The sequence below is a fragment of the Indicator indicator genome, chromosome Z (assembly GCF_027791375.1).
Source record: "Indicator indicator isolate 239-I01 chromosome Z, UM_Iind_1.1, whole genome shotgun sequence".
Lineage (NCBI taxonomy): Eukaryota > Metazoa > Chordata > Aves > Piciformes > Indicatoridae > Indicator > Indicator indicator.
The window spans coordinates 7,652,670-7,675,075 of record NC_072053.1 but is presented as its reverse complement, the minus strand read 5'-3'; the positions used below and the strand labels follow the sequence as shown (position 1 = coordinate 7,675,075).

The 22,406-nt window shown below is 44.5% G+C and overlaps 1 protein-coding gene across 2 annotated transcripts in view; it reads right to left on the bottom strand.

Annotated features, from left to right (window-relative positions):
* Window positions 1-22,406, bottom strand: part of FAM172A (family with sequence similarity 172 member A) — a 341,242-nt gene that overhangs the window by 87,772 nt on the left and 231,064 nt on the right. For both annotated transcript variants that reach the window (XM_054397940.1, XM_054397941.1), the window contains 2 exons: window positions 19,798-19,914; window positions 16,250-16,334 (listed from right to left, as the gene is read on the bottom strand). In XM_054397940.1, coding sequence (XP_054253915.1) covers window positions 16,250-16,334; window positions 19,798-19,914 — 202 coding nt within the window. The remainder of the gene's footprint in view (window positions 1-16,249; window positions 16,335-19,797; window positions 19,915-22,406) is intronic.

Genomic DNA, 22,406 nt, shown 5'->3' with positions numbered 1-22,406 from the left:
TATAGGGTCCATAAATTCCTACCCTAGGTACTGTGGACATGACGAATAAATTCTCATTTTTTTCTTAATTGAAACTTTTACAGGTCTGTCTTCCTCTGCTGCTTTTCTTCTCAGGCAATCTACTCTTCTCTGCAAGTCATCTGCTGTAGAATAATTGTTCTTGGTGCTTACCATTCTGTCCCACTGGCTGATGTAATTTTGGGGGTAACTGCTGCTTACTCAGCTGTTTCTGAAGTTGTATGCAGGCACCAAGATGATGTGGGTAATTGATACTAGAAGTTTGGAAGAGGCTGTCTGGAGAGGGTGAGTCACCACACAAGAAAAAGGGAAGGATCAATGAGATGATGCAGCTCAGCAGGCAGCTGTGTGCTGGGCTGCAGCCAGAGCAGTGTGGGCAGCAGGGCAGGAGAGGGGATTCTGACCCTGGACTCTGCTCTAGTGAGACCCCACCTCCAAACCTGTCTCCAGTTCTGCTGTCCCCAGCAGAAGAAGGACACAGAGCTGCTGGAGAGAGTCCAGAGGAGGCCACAAAGATGATCCAAGGGCTGGAGCAGCTCTACTGTGAGGACAGGCTGAGGGAGCTGGGGGTGTGCAGCCTGGAGAGGAGAAGGTTCTGGGGGGACCTCAGAGCTGCCTGCCAGGACCTGAAAGGATCTTACAGGAAGGCTGCAGAGGAACTTTTCCTGAGGGTGACTGGAGATAGGACAAGGGAGAATGGTTTGAAGCTGAGGGAGAGCAGGGTTAGACTGGAGATGAGGAAGAAGCTCTTCAGTGTGATGGTGGTGAGACTGGAACAGGCTGCCCAGGAAGGCTGTGGCTGCCTCCTGCCTGGGGGTGCTAAAGGCCAGGTTGGATGAAGCCTTGAGCAGCTGAGTATAGTTGATAGGCATCCTGGAGTGGTTGGAGTAGGTGACCTCTAAGGTCCCTTCCAACCTAAGCCTTTCTATGATTCTGTGGTCTCCTGAAATTATGTGAGAACATCTGCGTCTGTCTCGGGCTGGGGGAGCAAGATGATAGCTGCTAAAACCCCACAATGCTGTGAGATATTGAGTCTAGGAATGAACAACAAATGTACAATAACCTAACTACTTCAAGACAATGCAACAAATAAAATCAGCTTCATTTTTTGATAAAGCAGCACCAAGTAGCATGGTTAGCTGGTAAGAATTTATATGCAAAGAGTACACTCCACTTTTTGTTAGGCATTTGATTTACTGCTCCAGAAAATTCTGAGCAGCAGAACAAATAATGCCAACTCAGCTAAGGATTTTCAGAGCTAGCTATAGAATCATACTTTAGGCTGGAAAGGATCTTAAAGGTCATTGAGTTAACCATTAACCCAGCACTGCCAGGTCATCACTAAACCATGTCACTCAGCTTTTCACATGTCCCTGGCTTTTCAAGGTGGGGACTCCACCACTTCCTTGGGCAACCTGGTCCAGACCTTCACAACCCTTTTCAAGAAGAAATTGTTCCTCATGCCCAATCTAAATATCTCCTGGGAAAAACTGAGGTACAGGTTCCAGCAAAGACTTTAAGATGACCCTTTGCAGCTTTTTTTCTTCAATGCAACTACTTTTTGGTCTCCCCAGATTTCCCATGAAACTTTTGGAAGAATGACCATCCATACTGTCATGACCTGTTACAGCTGGCTGGTGATGACTGATGATTTGCTGTTTCATAGAATCAGTCAGGGTTGGAAGGGACCTCAAGGCTCATCCAGTTCCAACCCCCCTGCCATGGCCAGGGACACCTCACACTACAGCAGGCTGGCCAGAGCCTCATCCAGCCTGGCTGCAAACACCTCCAGGGATGGAGCCTCAACCACCTCCCTGCACAACCCATTCCAGGCTCTCACCACTCTCATGGGGAAGAACTTCTTCCTCACATCCAGTCTGAATCTCCCCACTTACAGCTTTATTCCATTCCCCCCAGTCCTGTCACTCCCTGAGAGCCTAAAACGTCCCTCCCCAGCTTTCTTGGAGCCCCCTTCAGATCCTGGAAGGCCACAAGAAGGTCACCTCAGAGCCTTCTCCTCTCCAGACTGAACAGCCCCAACTCTTTCAGTCTGTCCTCATAGCAGAGCAGCTCCAGCCCTCTGCTCATCCTGGTGGCCCTTCTCTGGACACCTTCCAGCACTTCCAGATCCCTCTTGTAACAGAGGCTCCAGAACTGGATGCAGTACTCCAGGTGGGGTCTGACCAGAGCTGAGCAGAGAGGGAGAATCACTTCCCTTGACCTGCTGGCCACACTTCTCCTGATGCAGCCCAGGCTCTGCTTGGCTTTCTGGGCTGCAAGTGCACACTGACAGCTCCTGGTGAGCTTCTCCTCCACCAGCACCCCCAAGTCCCTCTCCTCAGGGCTGTTCTCCAGCCAGTCCCTGCCCAGCCTGGATTTGTGCTTGGCATTGCCTCCACCCAGCTGCAGGACCTTGCCCTTGGTCTTGTTGAACCTCCTGAGGTTGGCTTGTGCCCACCTCTCCAGCCTGTCCAGGTCCCTCTGGATGGATCCCTTCCCTCCAGCCTGTCCAGGTCCCTCTGGATGGATCCCTTCCCTCCAGCCTGTCTGCTGCACCACACAGCTTGGTGTCATCAGCAAACTTGCTGAGGGTGCACTCAATGCCTCTGTCCATGGCACCAACAAAGATGTGGAACAAGACTGGTCCCAGGACTGATCCCTGAGGGATTCTGCTTGTCCCAGACTCCACTGGGACATGGAGCCATGTTTTGTTTCCAGGCACTGTGTTTAATACCTGAGTTACTCCCCTTTGTCTTTCATAAGAGACATTAAAAATTTCTCCTTTTACTAGGATGATATTTTCCTTGTGTCTTCCTCATGTGCTGTAAACTATTACCACAAAACTTTGGTGGAACTTAATTACAGCTAAAGCTTCAGATTAGGCAGAAATTGTTCAATATTTCATAAATGCACAAGGGGACAAATGGCACAGCTTTGGAATTCTTGTTTACTTGTGAAAACATGTTAAAAGTTGATGTTCTTCAATATTTCTGAGATCCTGCAGACTAAGTAATCTGCAAATGTAGTTATCATGGAGAAACTACTGCTGAACAGAGTGACAGGTGCTGGACTATCCTACAGCTATTCAACAGCAAAGGGAGCAAATTCAAACTCATTGGTGGAAAAAGCTTCTGTAAATGTGAAGATGAGGAGGATGGTGATTAACAACAAAGATGATGGACTTTATGGTTTTTATTAAAAGGAAGGAATTTGGAAGGAATAGGGAAGGAAGGAGAGAGGGAGGGAAGGAGGGAGAGCACTGCCATGTCACTACTGAACCAAGTCCCTCAGCACCACACCTAAATAGCTTTTCAATCCCTCCAGGGATGAGGGCTCTACCACTGCCCTGGGCAGCCTGGTCCAGGCCTTCACAACCCTTTTCAAGAAGAAATTGTTCCACATGTCCAACCGAAACCTTCCCTAGGGCTACTTGAGGCCATTTCCTCTTGTCCTATTGCTTGCTCCCTGGGAGAAGAGACCAACCCCACCTGCCTCCAGTCTCCTTTCTGGGAGTTTTAGAGAGCCAGAAGGTCTCCCTTCAGCCCCCTTTTCCCCAGTTCCCTCAGCTGCTTCTCACAAGTTTTGAGTTCCAGACCCTTCACCAGCTTTACTGCCCTTCTTCTAGTTTTCCTCCTTTATCCTGGCATCTGCCTGGGCTGAGAAGAAGCACAAGCATCAAAGTCCCTGAACCCTAGAGTTTGTAATCAGACAGATTAAGACAGCCAAGGTGTGGACAGATGGATACACCAAGCACTAATGAGACTGCACTAAGTAGTATCAGAAGCAAAGGCCATGTCTGTTGTCAGGCACTTTGTAGGAAAGATCTAGCTCTAATAATTTACATTATTCATTATGAGCACAATCAAAGACAGCCTCAGGGACTCTGAGGCAAGCATGCATCACTCTTAACTAGTTCACTGTACTCTAAAAAGCTGCAATGATACATAGAAGTCTCTGGGTACAAGAATAATTTTTGATGAAATAAGTTTCTTTAGGATCAGTACTGCCTCAAGTACCTTCAACTATCTTGTGGAACAGTGCACAAATTGAGTGTTTTGCCCTAAAAACCAGCAGTACTGGTGCAATATGGAACACCCATCTAGGCATACAGAATGAGATTAAAAAAAAGCATGGTAAATTTAAAATCTTTATAGAATTAACAGAATCATTAAAGTTGGAAAATACCTCTAAGATCAGACCCAACCTTCTACCAAACACTTCCATGACCACTAGACCATGACCCAGAGTGCCACAGCTATTTGATTTTCAACATCTCTAGGGATGGTGACTCCACCACCTTCCTCGGCACCCTGTTCCAATGGCTGACCATTCTTTAAGGAAAAAATTCTTCCTGTTATCCAGCAGCTTGAGGCCACTTCCTCTTGTCCTGTTGTTAGTTACTTGGGAGAAGAGGCCAAAACCAGCCTCATTCCAACCTCCTTTCAGGTAGCTGTAGAGAGCAATGAAGTCTCCTCTCAGCCTCTCTCAGGCTAAACATCCAAACTCCCTCAGCCTCTCCTCTTAAGACATGCTCTCCAAAGCTTTGCTCTCCTCTTAAGAAATGCTCCCCAGCTTTGTTGCCCTAAAACTGAATTCATAGAATTGTCAGGGTTGGAAGAGACCTCAAGGATCATCCAGTTCCAACCCCCCTGCCCATCTCACACTAGGACAGGTTGCTCAGAGCCACATCCAGCCTGGCCTTAAAATCCTCCAGGGATGAGGCTCCCACCACCTCCATGGGCAACCTGTGCCAGTGCCTCACCAAGTCTCATGGTGAAGAATTTCTTCTTAACATCCAATCTGAATATACCCATTTCTAGTTTTTGCTCCATTCTCTGACCACAGCAATTCCTGGTCACTTAAGTCAATGCTCTCAAATTAGTATTTTCCTATTTCCTTTGGAGTGTTCTGGGACAGAATCTGCAGTATCATTCAACAGGTCTGTATAGATCCTGTCCTTTCCAAGGCACAGTGAAGCTGAGCTACTCAGAACACAACAGAGGAGCTCACATCCAGCTAGGGATGACACATGAAACAAAAAGCTGCCTGCAACACCTGAGGCTAAGCAGGAGACTAACAGCAGAGAGCCTTTGAAGGATCAGCAGTAGGGGAAAAGCTACTTACTCCTGAGCTAAGAAGACATTAGTTAAAGTTGGACTTAGTGCAGCAACTGCCAGAGCTGTGGCTAAGACAGGCTGATGTTTCAGAGTTTCTGTAATAATTTCCAGTCCCCAACAGAACACTGTACAGCAGCAGTGATTCTTGGTCTGAAGATGGCCCAGCAGTGTGACCAGGTGGCCAAGAAGGCCAGCAGCATCCTGGCCTGGGTCAGCAACAGTGTGGCCAGCAGGACCAGGGAAGTGATTGTGCCACTGTACTGGGCACACCTTGAGTACTGGGTTCAGTTTTGGGCCCTTCATTCCAAGAAGGACACTGAGGGGCTGGAGCACGTCCAGAGAAGGGACAGAAAGCTGGGGAAGGGTCTGGAGAACAGGGCTGGTGAGGAGCAGATAAGAGAAATGGGGTGGTTTAGCATGGGGAAAAGGAGGCTGAGAAGAGAGATCTGGCTCTCTACAACTCCCAGAAAGGAGACTGGATCCAGATGGGGGTTGGTTTCTTCTCCCAAGCAAAAAGTGATAGGACAAGAGGAAATGGCCTCAGTTTTTTCCAAGGGAGGTTTAGGTTGGATATGAGGGACAATTTCTTTTTGAAAAGGGTTGTGAAGGTCTGGACCAGGCTGCCCAGGACAGTGACGGATTTGAAATCCCTGGAGGGATTTCACAGCTATGTAGATATGGTGCAGAGGGACATGGTCGAGTAGTGACCTGGCAGTGCTGGGTTAATGGTTGGACTTGATCACAGAATCACAGAAACATTCAGGTTGGAAAAGACCCTCAGGATCACCAAGTCCAACCCTACTCTACAAGGTTCACCCCTAAACCATATCCCCAAGCACCACATCCAAACCACCTTTAAACACCTCCAGGGTTGGCAACTCCACCACCTCCCTGGGCAGCACATTCCAGTGCCTAAGCACTTGCTGGGAAAAAATGTTTCCTAATGTCCAGTCTAAAGCACCCCAGTGGCAGCTTGAGGCCATTCCCTCTTGTTCCATCACTACTTGTGAGAAGACACCAGCACCAGCCTCTCTACAATGTCCTTTCAGATAGTTGTAGACAGCAATGAGCTCTGCCCTCAGCCTCTTCCCCTTCAAACTAACCATCCCCAGCTCCCTCAGTTGCTCTTCATCAGATTTATTCTCCAGGCCCTTCCCCAGATTCCTTGCCATCCTCTGCACTTGCTCCAGCACCTCCACATCTCTCTTGATGATCCTGAAGGTCTCTTCCAACTGAAATGATTCTGTGATTCTGTGATTCTGTGATTCTGGAAATGGAAGTGCAGGACCAACACTTGCAGTGTGTGAAGCTGCTGATGCAGGGCTATGAAGTAACCTTCACCCTGCAGATTTCTGCATTCCCACTCCGCAGGTTCCTGCCATCCTATTGATGTTGCAAGTACCTTAAAACAAATTAAGCAGCACCTAAGCACAGGAGCCTGACACCTCCACAAAGCGCCGTGGTGTTCAATCTTGTCTCCTAAGTGCAAAGCTTTTGGTTGACAGGACTACATGCACATGAAGACATAAAATGCAAAGAGGTTTACAGTAAATACTGATTACTGTAATCATAATCTCCATGAATGACTGCTGAATGCAGAAGTAACACTTTTAGCAAAATGGGTAAATTGCCTAATCTGCTTTATTGTAAAAAGTCCGTGGTTTGGGACTTAACTTCTTACATTGCTGGAGTTATTGGACACCTAACCCTAGTCAAAAAAAATTTTTTTTTTTTGCTAATATCAGAAAAACAGCCCAGAATGGTCTTCACCAAAGTGATTAAAGAGTAAAAAAATGAGAAGCATGGGTGAAAACTGGGATAAAAGCTGCTAAGGGGATGAGCCAGGTATTGTCCCAGCACTTAATATGGTTTATGGTTGTTTCTGCCTTCCTTTTTATCAGCAAGATGACACAAATGTGGAAGAGTGGTGCAAATAAAGCTGAGGGAATAAATCAGGAAGAAATAACTTGGTCCTTTTCCTTGTGGCTGTCAGAAGCCTTGCTGATGCAATTACCTCTGTGCACAGACCCTGTGGTGTGGCGGAGCCTTGTTTAACCTCGCTGGAGATCCTCCTGTTTGAACCCCAGGATCTGCTCAGCATGAGGTGCATCTGCTGCTGGAGGAGGCTTTTTCTGCAGCTGTTTCTATACAACTGAACTCTCAAAACAGCAGGCAGGAGTCACCTGTTAGGCAAAGCCAACAAAAAAAAACCCCAAACCACCACCTCCACAATCTAATAGGTAATTCTTGTTTTCCCTGGTACCAGCGCAGGGGTTTTATCTGAGGGCCAGGCAGCTTGCCTGCTCTTCCAGGGAAAGCACTGGCTGTGCAAGTGATGGGCTCACTTTCTTGGATCACTGCTTTTAAGCAGATCTAACAGCCCAGAATAACTTTACTTAAATTTACTGTAGCCCCATGGAAGGATTATTGATGCTATTCTATTACTTAGCACAAAGCAGCTGTCTCGAGGGGGACTGTTTAGTGCCACGTTCTTGTCTGGATATTAAATCAAGCTATGCCAAGGACTCAAAAACAGCAGGTAACAAGCTTTTCCCTCTTTTTCAGTCAGCTCTGCAAGAAACTCATCTTTCATTTGTTTTGAACTGCAAGTCTCTTATGTGCACAAAGTCTCTAATAAAAACCCAGCCCAAGCCTTAGAGTGCCTACTGTGTGTTTAAGACATGCAAGAACACTTCTGATTGTGTATATATATATATATTTTTTAATGCCAAGAGTGTCAATGGATGACAACCCTGCTCCTTGTTGGGACAAAGGTCCATCAGAAACAACCACCAGCTCACCTTCCCCTCAAGGTTTAGAAGAGCAAAGCAAGGAAACATGGAAGCATAGAATTATTTCAGTTGGAAGAGACCTCTAAGATCATTCAGTCCAACCATCAACCCAACACCACCATGGCCATTAAACCATGCCCCAAAGTGCCATGGCCACACATTTCTTGAGCACCTCCAGGGATGGGGACTCCACCACCTCCCTGGGCAGCCTGTTCCAATGCCTGACCACTCCTGCAGCAAAGAAATTGTTCCTCATCTCCAACCTAACCCTCCCCTGGCACAATTTCAGGCCATTTGCTCTTGTCCTATCACCTGATACCAGGGAGAAGAGACCAACACCCAACACAGTACAAGCTCCTTTCAGGGAGTTGTAGAGAGCAATGAGGTCTCCCCTCAGCCTCCTCTTATCCAGACTAACCCACCCCAGTTCCCTCAGCGACCTTCTGAATCTCTGTGCTACATGAAGGACCTCCTTTTGGTGCTGACACACACAAAGATGACTGTCTTACCTCAGCTCTGAAGACCTCCACTATCTCCACTCCATACTTGCTCATGTATGGACTGAAACCCACCCAACTGTCCAGCCCACCACATGGTTATGGCATGACTCTGTTGGAATTTGGGGCAACCCTTCACAATTTTAGGTGAATATTAACTACCATGTTCATGATTACTTTATAGACATGCACATAGCTTATGGGGAGGTTGGACACAGTCCTGGACAACTGGCTCCAGGTGGCCCTGCTTGAGCAGGAGTTGGGTCACATAAACTTCAGAGGTCCCTTCACCATTGTGGGAAGACAATTTTTCCCTTCCATTTATTTGTCTCTACAAACCCCAAACACCTTCTGTAGCTTGGCAGAAATAATATTAATGATGTTTTCTGCATTCAAGGTAACAAAACCCAATTCCCTACTTTATTTACCTTTTCCTCAAAGATGTCCAACAAGTTCCTATTCTGGTTTATAACTAAGACACTAGGCTGATGTACCAGCTTCAAACCACAACACTTGTGCTTACCTAAATTAAATGTTTTATACACTGCATAGACTCCAGATTGAGGTTTGGTACCAGGAAGGACTGAGGATGCACTCGTGATACTGCTGAAAGCACCACTAGCATGGGTCATATCTGTCCCCCCAAACTGTTTTTTTTTTTTTCTCTTGCCAGCCTGAGATCACTTTATTCAGCAACATGAATTAATTTTTGCACTTTTTTTCTATGTTTAGGCTTAGGCTCTGCCATGAAATGAGCTTTGCTTGGTTACTGTCAATGTTTCATTCCACTGTGCCATCTTGTTTGTCTTTTGATGTTCCAATTTCCTTATTTTACAATATTTTGAACTACACTGGCTGCAACTGGTAAAAGAGTCACTAGTGATTGGGGGGGGGGGGGGGGGGGGGAGGTAGACTAGAAAGGGTTTAAAAGGATTTGGTTAGGCAATTCATTTTACTAACATTACAATAACTTCTTTTTATTTGATTATGCAAATGAGTGTTGGTTCTTATCCACTTTGGCAAAACACTGCAAAGTTTAATCTTCTGTCCTACAGAAAAAGCTTTCACTGGCAGAAACACACGAGCCAAGGAATGTGTCTTATCCCAACACTAAAGAGCTCCCCATGAGGCACCCCAACATACTCATCTTGAAGAGAACAAAAGCCACATTTAGGATTGTAGAATTGTTTCTGTTGGAAAAGGTCTCTAAGCTCATCCAGTCCAACCATCAACCCAACACCACCATGGCCATTCAATCATGTCCCCAAGAGCCATGGCCACACATTTCTTAAACACCTCCAGGGATGGTGACTCCATCACCTCCCTGGGCAGCCTGTTCCAATGTCTGACCACTCCTACAGCAAAGAAATTTTTGCTCATCTCCAACCTAACCCTCCCCTGGCACAATTTCAGGCCATTTGCTCTCCTTCTATCACTGATACTAGTGGAAGAGACCAACCCCCACCTCACTCCAACCTCCTCTCAGGGAGCTGTGGAGAGCAATGAGAGGTCTCCCCTCAGCCTCCTTTTCTCAAGGCTAAACAACCCTAGGTCCCTTATCTGCTCCTCCCCAGCCCTGTTCTCCAGACCCTTCCCCAGCTTCATTGTCCTTCTCTGGACATGCTCCAGCCCCTCAATGTCCTTCTTGGTGCAAGGACCCCAAAACTGAACCCAAGATTTAAGGTGTGGCCTCTCCAGAGCCTAGTACAAGGTGTGGTGGGTTGAAAATTGCCCCCCAACACTAAATTTGCCAGACCAGCTCAGCTGGAAGCAAATGAAAGCTGTATTTACAAGCAAAACTACAATCTACAATGGAATGCAATGAATATGCACAAATATACACAATATTTACAGGTATTTACAATTAATGAACAGCACAAGGACTCCCCTGGCCAGAGACCAGGGGAAGCTAATAGCTTCTGCCCCCTGCCCTCCCCTTACCCCCTTGTACACAAAAGGGATAAGAGAAAGGAGCAGAGAAATATTTTGTTGGACTTAGCCAAAACAGTGCAGCCAAGGTCAAGCAGAAGCCAGTTAGTATCTGGCTTCTAGTGAGAAGAGAGAGATGGATTGTTTTGGTACAACTGGTTTAAGTCCTTCATCTCTCCAATGGGATTGTTTAGAACTATAATTATTTTCCTTTTTACACCCAATACTGATTTAGTTACATTTCGTCACTTTCTGTTCAAGATCTATGGAAAATTTTTAAAGGCATAGCCTAAAATGACCACAGCAGGGTGCCAATCACTTCCCTGGTTGGTCACACTATTCCTGGTACAGGCCAGGATGCTGATACCTGCCAAAACTACTCACAATGCCTTTCTTGGGTGATGTTCAGGACACTACCCTGAAATCAAAGTACTTTAGTTGCTGAGCAGCAACAGAGATGGACACAGATCCACGGATCTGCTTTCTCCCATCCTGCCTTTCAGCTGTTCCCACTGAGCAGCTGCTCCAGTAGGATAGCTTCCAAAGGCTTGTGAAGTCCCTGCTCCAGGACAAGTTTTGTAGGGTTTGAGAGATATTCAGTGAACTACAACTATGGTTAGCAGCCAGAAAATACAACCTGCCATTAAAATGCCTATCCTGTTGTCTGTGTTGAATTACAGGCTGACTTCCCACCTGTGAGCCAGCAAGACTCCCACCCCTACTCCATTTCATGTGATGATCTTCAGTGCTTTTAAACTTATCACCTTTCCCCACCCTACCTTTGCTATGTCTTAGGCAGGAAATGGATCTATCTCCTCTGTGATGGAAGACAAGTCTTCACAGTCTCACAGTCTTACAGTATATCAGAGGACCTCCAGAGATCATCAGGTCCAACCCCCTGCCAGAGCAGGATCACTGAGGGTACTCTGCACAGGAATGCAGCCAGGTGGGCTTTGAAAGGCTCCAGAGAAGGAGACTCCACAACCCCCTGGGCAGCCTGTTCCAGGGCTCTGTCACCCTCACTGTCAAGAAGTTTCTCCTCATGGTGAGCTGAAATCTTCTCTGGTCAACTTTGAACCCATTGTTCCTTGGCTTAGCACTGGGAACCACCCAAAAGAGCCTGGCCCCCTCCCCTTGACACCCACCCCTCAGCTATTGATAGACATTGATCAGATCCCTCTCAGCCTTCTCTTCTCCACACTAAACAGCCCCAGGGCTCTCAGGCTCTCTTCCCAGGGGAGATGCTCAAGTCCCCAAATCATCCTCCTGGCTCTGCCTTGGACTCTCTCCAGCAGGTCTCTGTCTCTCTGGAACTGGGGAGCCCCAAACTGGACACAGGATTGCAGGGGTGGTCTGAGCAGGGCAGAGTAGAGAGGCAGAAGAACTTCCCTAGCCCTGCTGGACACCTTTCTTGCTGCACCCCAGGATCCCATTGGCTCTCTTGGCCACCAGAGCACATTGTTGTGCCATGCAGAACTTGCTGCCCACCAGCACTCCAAGGTCTTTCTCTGTGGAGCTGCTCTCCAGCAGGGCAGCCTCTAACCTGTCCTGGTGCCTGTTGTTCTTCCTTCCCAGAAGCAGGACCCTGCCTTAAACTCCTTATTAAACTCCATGAGGTTTGCCTGCAGCCAGCTCTCAGCCTGTCCAATTCACGTTGGATGGCAGCACAGCCTGACAGGTGTCAGCCACACCCCCCCAGTTTTGCATCATCAATGATACAGGTTAGACTTCATTAGACTGAGGCAGAAGATGATCTCAGGTCTACCAGAGGTGCCTAATGAAGGCTGAAAGTGAAGAGGGTAGGAAACAGTTCTTTGAAGACAGATTGAAAGCATGAAGCTCACAGAAAGCTCCCCCAGGCTAATGTGGTGACAGTGCCACAACTGAGCACATTACAGAGCTCCCAAGGTGGAAACCAGAGAAGGCTGTGAGCAAGAGAAGAAGTAGAGGGGAAAAATGCAGGACAACCCTGCCTGGTAATAGAAAAATGACAGGGGGAGGGTGGTGGACTCTGATAAGGAAGAATGTCTTGTTCTTGTTGGAAAAATACAGGAAGGGTTACAAGATGGGTGGTGCTGGACAAAGAGCCTCAACAGAAGGTCCAAGTCTGATGGAAGATGTCTAAGCTGAGAGGATTAGATAGGATTTCAGGATTAGATGAACCACACAGGATAGCTGTGTTAGATGGGAGATTTCTGAGGACAATTCCTTTGGTGTGATGATCACGTTGCAGGACAGCATTAAACTAGGGCATTAGTGTGAAACCAAGTCCTTGAGATGTGGAGCAAAGACCATGAAGGTGGGACCCTCTCAGTACCCCTCCTCTTGCCACAGGGATAGAGACTGGATTCATTATGGCTTCTTCTTTCTTCTTTTTTCCCCCCCTTCCCTGCATTGTTTTTCTCACACCCACAATGTTTAATTATTAAAGTGTATTAATTCCCTTTTGTAACTAAAGCATGAATGAATTACAGCAAGCATTTTAATTACTTAATGATGCTCTAATCAAGAGCCTTAATAACTCTGTCTGGAAAGACAAGTTGTTTTTCCATTTTGATTGCCATTTGTTTATCTCTAGTGATCTCCAGTGATTTGGGGAGGGACTTTTGACAAGGGCCTGTGGTGATAGGATGAGGGACAATGGCTTTGAGCTGGGAGAGGAGATTTAGACTGGAGATTATGAAGAAATTCTTGCAAGTGAGGGTGTGGAGGCACTGGAAGAGGTTGCCCAGGGAGGTTGTGAATGCCTCCTCCTTGGAGGTGTTCAAGGCCAGGTTGGATGGGGGTCTTGAGCAACTTGGTTTAGTAGGAGGTGTCCCTGCCCATGGAAGGGGGTTGGAACTGGATGATCTTTAAGGTGCCTTCCAAGCCAAACCACTCTGTGATTCTATGATTCTATACTGATTTTTAAGGGAAATGCAAGCATAATCCAACCTAGGCACTGCTCACCAACAACTGGACTTGCCTTCAACTCACTATATGCTGAATGAACATCCAACCCTTTATGGAAAAGCTGAGATGTGGACAAGAGGCACTGACTCCTGAACTTACTTCTCAGTGCAAACACAGATAAAAGATGGGGTTCTGCACAGAAAAAGGGATTTTTCCTTCTGCAAAAGGTTTATTTTAGAAATCCCCTCTCATTGCTCTGATTCCTCCTGCTAGCACTCACTGAAATATCAAGGGCAATGCTGCCAGTATTTGAGTGTGGGCTATTTCAGTACTGCAGTCCTCAGGAAACAGTGGAATAAAACCTCTCACATTAAATTCTAATGCTCCTACACCTAGCAGCATTTCCTAAATGTATTACAGATTACCTTAATGCAAGCTTATGTCCTTGCTCAGACAAATGTCCTGTGGGAATTATTCACTTGTTCCTCTCTAAATGTCTTACAGTTGTCCACATGAGATATGAATATATGAAAAATAAACAAAAGCCTATGAGCAAGTTGATAATTCTGCACCAGTCACAGAAAGTGATACTATTTTAAATTGTCCTTACATTACAAAACAACTACCCCAGAAATAGTCAGCTTCCATTTAAATCATTGTGCCAACCTGGAAATACGTTCCATTTAACCAAAATCACTGATGAGAACTTCCAAAGCACCAGTGATCTTAAATCACAGAATTATAGGATCATAGAATTTGTGTTGGAAAAGACCTCCAAGGTCATGAGAGTGGTGAGAGCCTGGAATGGGTTGTGCAGGGAGGTGGTTGAGGCCCCATCCCTGGAGGTGTTTGCAGCCAGGCTGGATGAGGCTCTGGCCAGCCTGCTGTAGTGTGAGGTGTCCCTGCACATGGCAGGGGGGTTGGAACTGGATGAGCCTTGGGGTCCCTTCCAACCCTGACTGATTCTATAATTCTATGATCATCAAATCAATACGACCATGGCCATTAAACCATGTTCCTAACTCCCATGTCCACACACTTCTTGAACACCTCCAGGGATGGGGACTCCACCACCTCCCTGGGCAGTCTGTTCCAATGCCTGACACTCTTGCAGCAAAGAAATTGTTCCTAACCTCCAACCTAAGCCTTCCCTGGAGGAATTTCAGGCCATGTCCTCTCATTCTATCTCCCGACACTAGGGAGAAGAAGCTGACTTCCACCTCACTCCAGCCTCCTTTCAGGGAGCTGTAGAGAGCAATGAGGTCTCCCCTCAGTCTCCTCCAGACTAAACAACCCCAGTTCCCTCAGCCACTCCTCACAGGACTTATTCTCTGGACCCTTCACCAGCTAATGGCGTTGCAGAAACACTGAACTTACACAGCTTTTACTGGCTGAAATTTTACCTCATGTAGATCAATTCTTCTACCAAAGACTCCAGCGAAGTTGGGAGTTTGTTGAGTGGAGTGTAAGCTCTGTGCCCACCATGACCCACCCTCAGTGGAAACATAAAATTAAGACTTATTCACACCCCTATTAAAGCACCAGTTGTTTGTTTTGTTTTGTTTTGTTTTTTAACAAGAGAATTTCTGTTATAGAATAACACCGACATTATCTACATGGGATGAACATAAAGACAGAGAAGAGCAGCTCCAGTGGAGGATTTTGAGCCTTGGAAAGTGCACTGTAAAAACCAACTGGCTGCTATCCAAGCCCCTGTTGACCTGACTAAAATGACCTCTATAACATAGACTCTTCCACAACAGCAATGCAGACATCAGAGAAGCTAATCCTCTTTGAAAGAATTTCACTCCCAAACAGTACTTTCCTTCTGAACTGCAGTATTTTCCCCTAAAGCCGCACAAAGTTGGTAAAAGAATGTTGAATCTCTGAATCTTCAACCATTTTAGTAATAGACAATTTACTTCCACAAGCACTAAAGAGCAATGTCAATGCTACTGCACCGCATCTGCTTGCAGCTGACGATCTGCATGGTTAGACCCCAGGCCACAGGTTACAGGTTGTTGAGAGCTCTCACACAAAGTACCACTCCATTTCCCAAGACTTAAAAATAACCTCCAGAAAACTAAATTCCATCTGCAAGCTTAGGTCTCATTAACAACCTCACAAATCCAGACTGGTACGAGTCTCGAACTTGTCAAACGAGCAACTGCGTCTCACGGAGCCAAGGTCAAACACTCTTCCTGTGTTTAAATTAATATTGTATAGGCTGTGCCTTCCTTTGAACCTGATTTGATATTCCACAGCAATACACTACCTATGGCTTTTAGGAAATCTGATAATCAAACATGAAAGCTCAGCAACAGCTTTATGTATTTTAGATTACATTCCTACAGAGATCAGTGATTTTCCTCTTCCATTGACAACTACATCTACTTTTTTTTTGGGGGGGGTGGAGGGTGGTTATCACATGTTAACAAAAGTCTCTGTTGGATTACTTCATGTGTTCCTCATGCTTTATGAGTCATCAATGGAAAAAAAAAAAAACAAACAAAACAAAACAACCAAACCAACTAGATGAGTATTTCCAAAACAGCAGAGATCTCACATCAACGCTCTCAGATGCTGTAAGCAATTTGCTACATAAACTAGAATTAATGCTGATCAGGATTCAGGAAAGTCTCTTATTATTTCACTTCTCATTCATGTGCCTTTCACATTAATGTTCTCCTTCAAAACCTTCTTTCCTGCATCCTTTTCAAGGATCTGTGATAAATCTCCCAGTTTTCAGCACCACTATTATTTTCCTTCATCTCCTACTTCCAGTGTCACCAAGTGCTTAAAACTAAAAGAGAAAAAGAAAACTAGGAAAATAATAAGCTAGAAGTAGACAAGAGAACTTAAATCCCACACAAAGCAGTGGGCTGCATAAAATAGCATCAGCCATATGCTTCGAACCATATCTTGCAGGAGAAGGGTTAAAATGCCTTCAGAAAAGAAATAAAAATGCTTTTTAAGATAAATAAGCTGCTTATGGGCACAGTACCTGCAGAGACACGAGGACAGTCTGGCAGCATGGACTCCACGGAAGTGTCCAGGGGCTCAGAGCTGGACACCCAGTTACAGCAGTTCTGAAAGAGCAGGTGGGAAATTTTGGGGTAAGACAACCAAAAAAAAAAAACCAAACCCCCAACCCCCCAGGAGCAAAACTAAATACAGTTTGCAACTAAGTAGAACAATCACATCAAAATACTCAGAATAATTCACATAGCAGGGGCTGGAAGGAACATGATGTAAGTTTACTCATGCTAACGGGTGCTGAAATATTGTAGTGTCACACTAAATAAGTAAAAGAGTAAGACCATAATTCAGATGTGCTTAAATAGCATGTCTTGGAAGTGCTACTTTGAGTGCCAGTGGATTTAAGTAGGTGCAGGGACCATCCAGTGCCTGAATTACCTACTACACATCTTAAGCTTTTCCTTTCTGTAGTGGTTAAATAGGTTAAATTGAGAGAATCGCTGAGCCATGAATACATCAGAATTTTTCTGGGTGTTCTGATGGGAAGAGCAGTGTGGAGAGAATGGTTGTGAAATCACAAACCAATAGATCTTAACTGAATGAAACCCACGGTAGCAGGTTAATATTCAAATGATTGGAAATACAGGAGAGGTGAATTGCGCATGAACACTTAAAAATGCAAATAGAGGTCCTTGGGGAGTTATGCTCAGGAAGGATTCACATTTACCTCTCATTCCTGAATACTCTGAGTAGGATGAATTTACCATGAATTTTTTAAAGTGTTTTGCTGCAAATGTGATCTGTTCAGAGAAGCAGATGAATTTAAAACTGTTAGATAACAAGCATCTGAATAAAATTATGCTTAAGCCACACCAAACTGAAGGTTTAATGATAAAGCAACTACCTTGTTTAACAGGGTTGCTTGCTGATCTATGAGATCTACATGGCTTCCCCTCAACACAAATCTGGGGTTCTGCCTCACTGGTAAACCTGATTAACTTCATTAGGGGGAAAAGACAAGTTAAAAAAGAAACCCAAAACAAACCCCTAAAACCTTAAACCACCAACCCACACAACTTTTTTTTTTTTTTTTCTTTTTTCTGGAGAGGCCCAATGAATTTTCAGACAGATTCCTGAAAAAATCATCCCATCAATCATGATTGTGAAAAAATGGATGATTGCTATTCTGGTAAACAAGCTTGTATTGTGTATTTGTAGATGCTTGCTGCCCTAGTTGTGCACCATGGAGTCCGTCCTCACTGTGGAAAGATCCTTGACTGGTAGATCAAGTGTCTTATTGTATTTCCTTAATTCATTCTGTCTGGAAGAAGATGTCAGCTGTGTTGCAGTGAGGAGAGAATTTCAAAGGCTTCAGTCCCCACCAATAAAGGGCGAGGAATGGCTTTTGAATAGATTTGTCAAGGCAACCCTACTGTTCTGGGACCAGGGAGAGCAGGAACAACATAAAGGAAGGGTTGCTGTATGAGATTAGAAAGTGAAGTTCACAAAGCATGGCAGATTTTTGTAAGAAACAGTAGATCAATGAAACTATTGAACTCGATGGAAAAAAAAAAAAAGAAGAAAACAAACACACTACCCAGTAATGTAACCTTTTTTTTTTTTTTTAAGCAAAAAATGGTTAAAATGGAAGCATTTCACAAAGGCTTTAAGGTTTAAAGTCGTCAGGCATTCTACATTTTACAATTTGCATGTATAATTTTAATTAACAGCTGAATGTGAAATTGCCAGTGTAAGACGGCAGAAATTACATAAAAGAAGCAGAATTTTTATGAAGTATTACATTCATTTGGAAAAAAAAAAAAGAATAAAAAAATTAAAAAAAATTAATATTAACTACTGATAGAACACTACATCAGAGAGCTGGAGATAATACAGGAGATTAGCACACAATTAACCAGCTTTTATATACAATGTGACACTTGCCTGTAAGAAATAAGTATGCTCGAAAGCAGTGTCAAGATATGTAAATGGATGATTTGTTTTATCATTCATCACAGCTCCTAATAAATTCAAAAAATCATGACTTCTATAGGTACTAAAAATAGGCTACCAATGATACAGGAGAGATAGCTTCAATGAAGAATTACTTTTTTAACAATTCATTCTTTCAATGACAGCAATTAGCCCTACAGACAGGCAGCGATTAGGTGTATATTTTAATTATTATTCATTTTACCAGTAGCCTTAAACCTGATTAAAGTAAGAGATATCCAGGTGATATGCTAGTCTTAATACCACTCAGCCACACTTCACATATGTAAAATTCTTTCTTTCTTATAGGAGATTTTCAATGCTAATGTAAGTTATGACACTCCATCCACTTTTTAGGCCATTAATCATTTAACTTATTCTTTAAGATCTACTTTCTGCAAATGAAATTAAAGGTAATGCACTTCTCTTATTCAGACTAAATGCTTAAAGAAAAATGGAGTTGTCAGATTCAAATTACAGGATTTAAAATCTCAGTTTTACTACATAACATATATTTTAAGGTTTTGATTTCCCATAAAGAAAATGGGGATTTTTTTTTTCCCTGACAGAGCCTGTAGGGGTTACCATTCTTTATACTTTTAACATTTAAGTCAGAGCTGTCAGGCTGCATCCCAGGTGATTCTCTATTCCCATCAGTCATGGCCTATAAAACTGGAAGGTTAAGTCAGGAACAGGCAGAATATACACAAAGTTTCACTACATCCATGGGAAAAAGTCCAGTCTAAGAAATGGTTCAAGATGTGACTACTTTAAATTCTCTATTTGCATCCATTTGGCATTCTGCAATGGGAACATGGACATGAGTGAGGATGAGACCCATAAACATGCAGCCATCCAGGGTCCCATGTTAAAAAAATACTGTTTAAAAAAACCTCAACAACCCTATATTTAAGTATTAACTCAATAATGCATGCCTGGCATCATTCTTCACCCAGTGGTGCACCTTGCTGCTTGCTGGCCATCCACCAGAGCAGATTCTGTGGTCCTGCTCTGGCAATGGGGGTTGGACTCGACGATCTCCAGTAGTCATTTCCAACCCCTAACATCCTGTGAGCCAACTTCAGATCACCAACTTTTCATCAGCAATCCTTGGAGCACTTCAGAAGTAATTCCACCTCATAAAAACACTGAGAGAAAGGACTTGGGTTTTTTTTTGCCAGTTGTGCAACAAAGGGCTTGGAGGAGGGGGCTGGGGGGAGGTTTGCACCATCACCAGATCAAACCAGGAGCCCTGGGTGCGCCCAGGACTCTGCTCCAGATCCCAGGCAGCTGGTGGGGCTGCCTTGGTTCATGCCTCTACGTGGCTGTGCAGCAGGAAGGAAGGCTGGACTTGGTTCTTATTATTTTGACTGCTAACTTTGAAGTTCAAAAATGGCTTTAATCTCGGTTATTTTAGGGGCTGGAATGGGCACACAATTTCCACGGTCCTGTAAAGCGCTGCCTTTCATACCCTGAAGAAATGGAAGAGGTCAGCAGATAAAGAGGTGTTTATAGAGCCATACACAGACATTATGTTCCCCAACTCTTAGGAGAAAAAAAAAAAGAAGCAGCCCATCTCACCTCTCGCATCCACTCTCGAATAGTTTTCCCAGCTTCTTGATGCCACACATTGTGAACAGAGTCTGTCAACGCCACAGCAGTTACCTTATTCTTCACTTCTGCCTCTCGTTGAATCATCTGTTAAAAAATATTGGCTTTAAGTTCTTTCTTTCTTTCTGTTGAATAGAGTCTGCTTAGTCACAGATAATGATCTTAAATTAAAAAAAAAAAGAAAGAGAAAAAGAAAAGAGCGAGCAATACAGGTTCAATACTTGACTTCACTTGTTTTAAAGTTTATATAAATCCTAACAGCTCCAGAAACACAGAAAAAGACCTAATGTTTTTGATAAAAGAAATAATACTAACTTTTAACTGACTGAACTATTCAGTCCTATTATTTTCCATGTGGCTTGACAATTCTAGGATTAAAGGTGTCATAGTGAAAAAATGGAAGATTCCCTGAGGACACCTTTTACAAGCTTCTCCAAGTTCCTATTTCTGTGCTTCAGGGAAGCTGGCACCTGTGGTTCACTGTAAGCTACTCATGACTATCATCTACTAATTTTCAGTAGATTGCTGTAGTTTTTCTGATGTACAATCTTACTTTGACTTCCCCCCCCTTTTTCTATCCAATTTAGCTACCTTGCACTCCCACCACGCTCCCCAAATTCTTTGTGGTCTCTCTTAATACATATGCTTACCCAGTTAACATTTTGAGGATGTTAAAGAGCCTCTGTTGTTGCAAATGACAGTATGACTAAATAATATTATTAGTTTTAAACCCAATTAAAGGATTGCTGGAAAAAAAAATAAAAAGGCAACACAAGAGAGGGCTGACAAGAGATGCTGTGGAATTCAGCACTGCTCTGCAAGATAAAAGGGACTGGGAAAGAATAGTTTGATATCAAAGAGAGACAAAAAGGTTTTAATCTCCTGACACGAGTGACCCTAATTTGTAACACTGGATCAAAGAAAGTATAATGAATTATACTTATAAAACCAGCATTTTGCAACTAGTGCCTCTACCACAGTGCAAGTCACACCAAAGAAAGATTTTTTTCCTCAGCTTTTTTTCTGGGGTATAACTGGCAACACACACAACATTTCTAAGCCCTGGCATTCTTTGTTCGAGCTCTATCTTACCAGCAGACAAGGAATGGCTCTAGAAGAGAGTTTTGCAGCTGGGATGTAAAAAATGTTTCCTGTTTTGCATCAGAAACTCCCAGATAAACAACCTGAATCCAGGTGTTTGATATGGAAGTAGTGTTTATTCATACCTCACACAAAACATCTCCTAGTTTCTTCTAAGTGCAGTATATAAGGGTTGGTGGTTGAACTTGGTGACCTTAGGGGGTCTTTTCCAACTGAATCAATTCTATCATTCATAGAATCATCAAGGTTGGAAAAGACCCCTAAGGTCATCAAGTCCAACCATCAAACCAACACCACCATGGCCACTAAACCAGGTGCTATGTCTATACACTGGTTGAACATCTCCAGGGGTGGTGACTCCACCACCTCCCTGGGCAGCCTGTTCCAATGCCTGACCAATCCAACAACCTAAACCTCCCCTGGTGCAACCTGAGGTTATTTCCTCTCATCCTGTCACAGAAATAAAACCCTTTGGACAAACACTCTTACTGCCAGCTGCACACAATATCAGTATGACCAATCTCCCTGCTTTTGCTCTTTTTGTTTTGTTTTGGTTTGGTTTGAGTTTGGTTTTTTAAATGATGCATATTTTAAAATCAGTGCAATTGCATCAATGTTCTTGAGAAAAAAAATATTCACTGCTCTTGGTCAGGTAGTGTTGATGCAGAGCATTCCAGACAAAATCAGGAACAGTGTCTTTGGAAATGCAAGAATTACCTGAGGGCAAGAAGGCCAACAGGCTCCTGACATACATTAAGAAGAGTGTGGCCAGCAGGTTGAGGGAGGTTCTCTTCTCCCTCTACCCTACCAAAAGAGACCACATCTGGAGTACTGAGTTCAGTGCAAGAGACACAAGGAACTACTGAAGAGAGTCCAGTGGAGGCTGTGAAGCTGCTGAGGGTCCTCTGTGAGGAGCAAAGGCTGAGAGCCCTGGGGCTGCTGAGCCTGGAGAAGAGCAGCCCCAGAGGGGATCTGAGCAATGCTCAGCAAGAGCTAAAGGGCCTGTGTGGGACAAGAGGATGGGGACAGGCTCAATGGTACCCAGGGACAGGACAAGGGGCAAGGGGCACAAAGTGGAACCCAGGAGGTTCCACCTGACCAGGAGCAGAGACTTGTTTTGTGTGAGGGTGCTGCAGGCCGGGAGCAGGCAGCCCAGAGAGGCTGTGGAGTCTCCTTGTCTGGCGAGCTTCCAATCCTCCCATGGCTATTGTGCTCCTGGGCAAGCTGTTGTGGGTGTCCTGCTGGAGTAGGAGGCTTGGACTAGATGATCTCCAGAGGTTGCTTCCAACCTCCAGCATGATGTGATTCTGTGACATGACACAGGAATTCAGTAGAGCTTTGTACATCATGGAGAAGTGCAGAGGATAAGCTCTTGAGAGTAATCTTTCTTCATGGGAAGCCTTTCCAGGCATGCAATTTCTTCCACCAGTTACCCTCCTGTGAGGTACATCTGTCCTGTGGGGGACATCTACTACCTA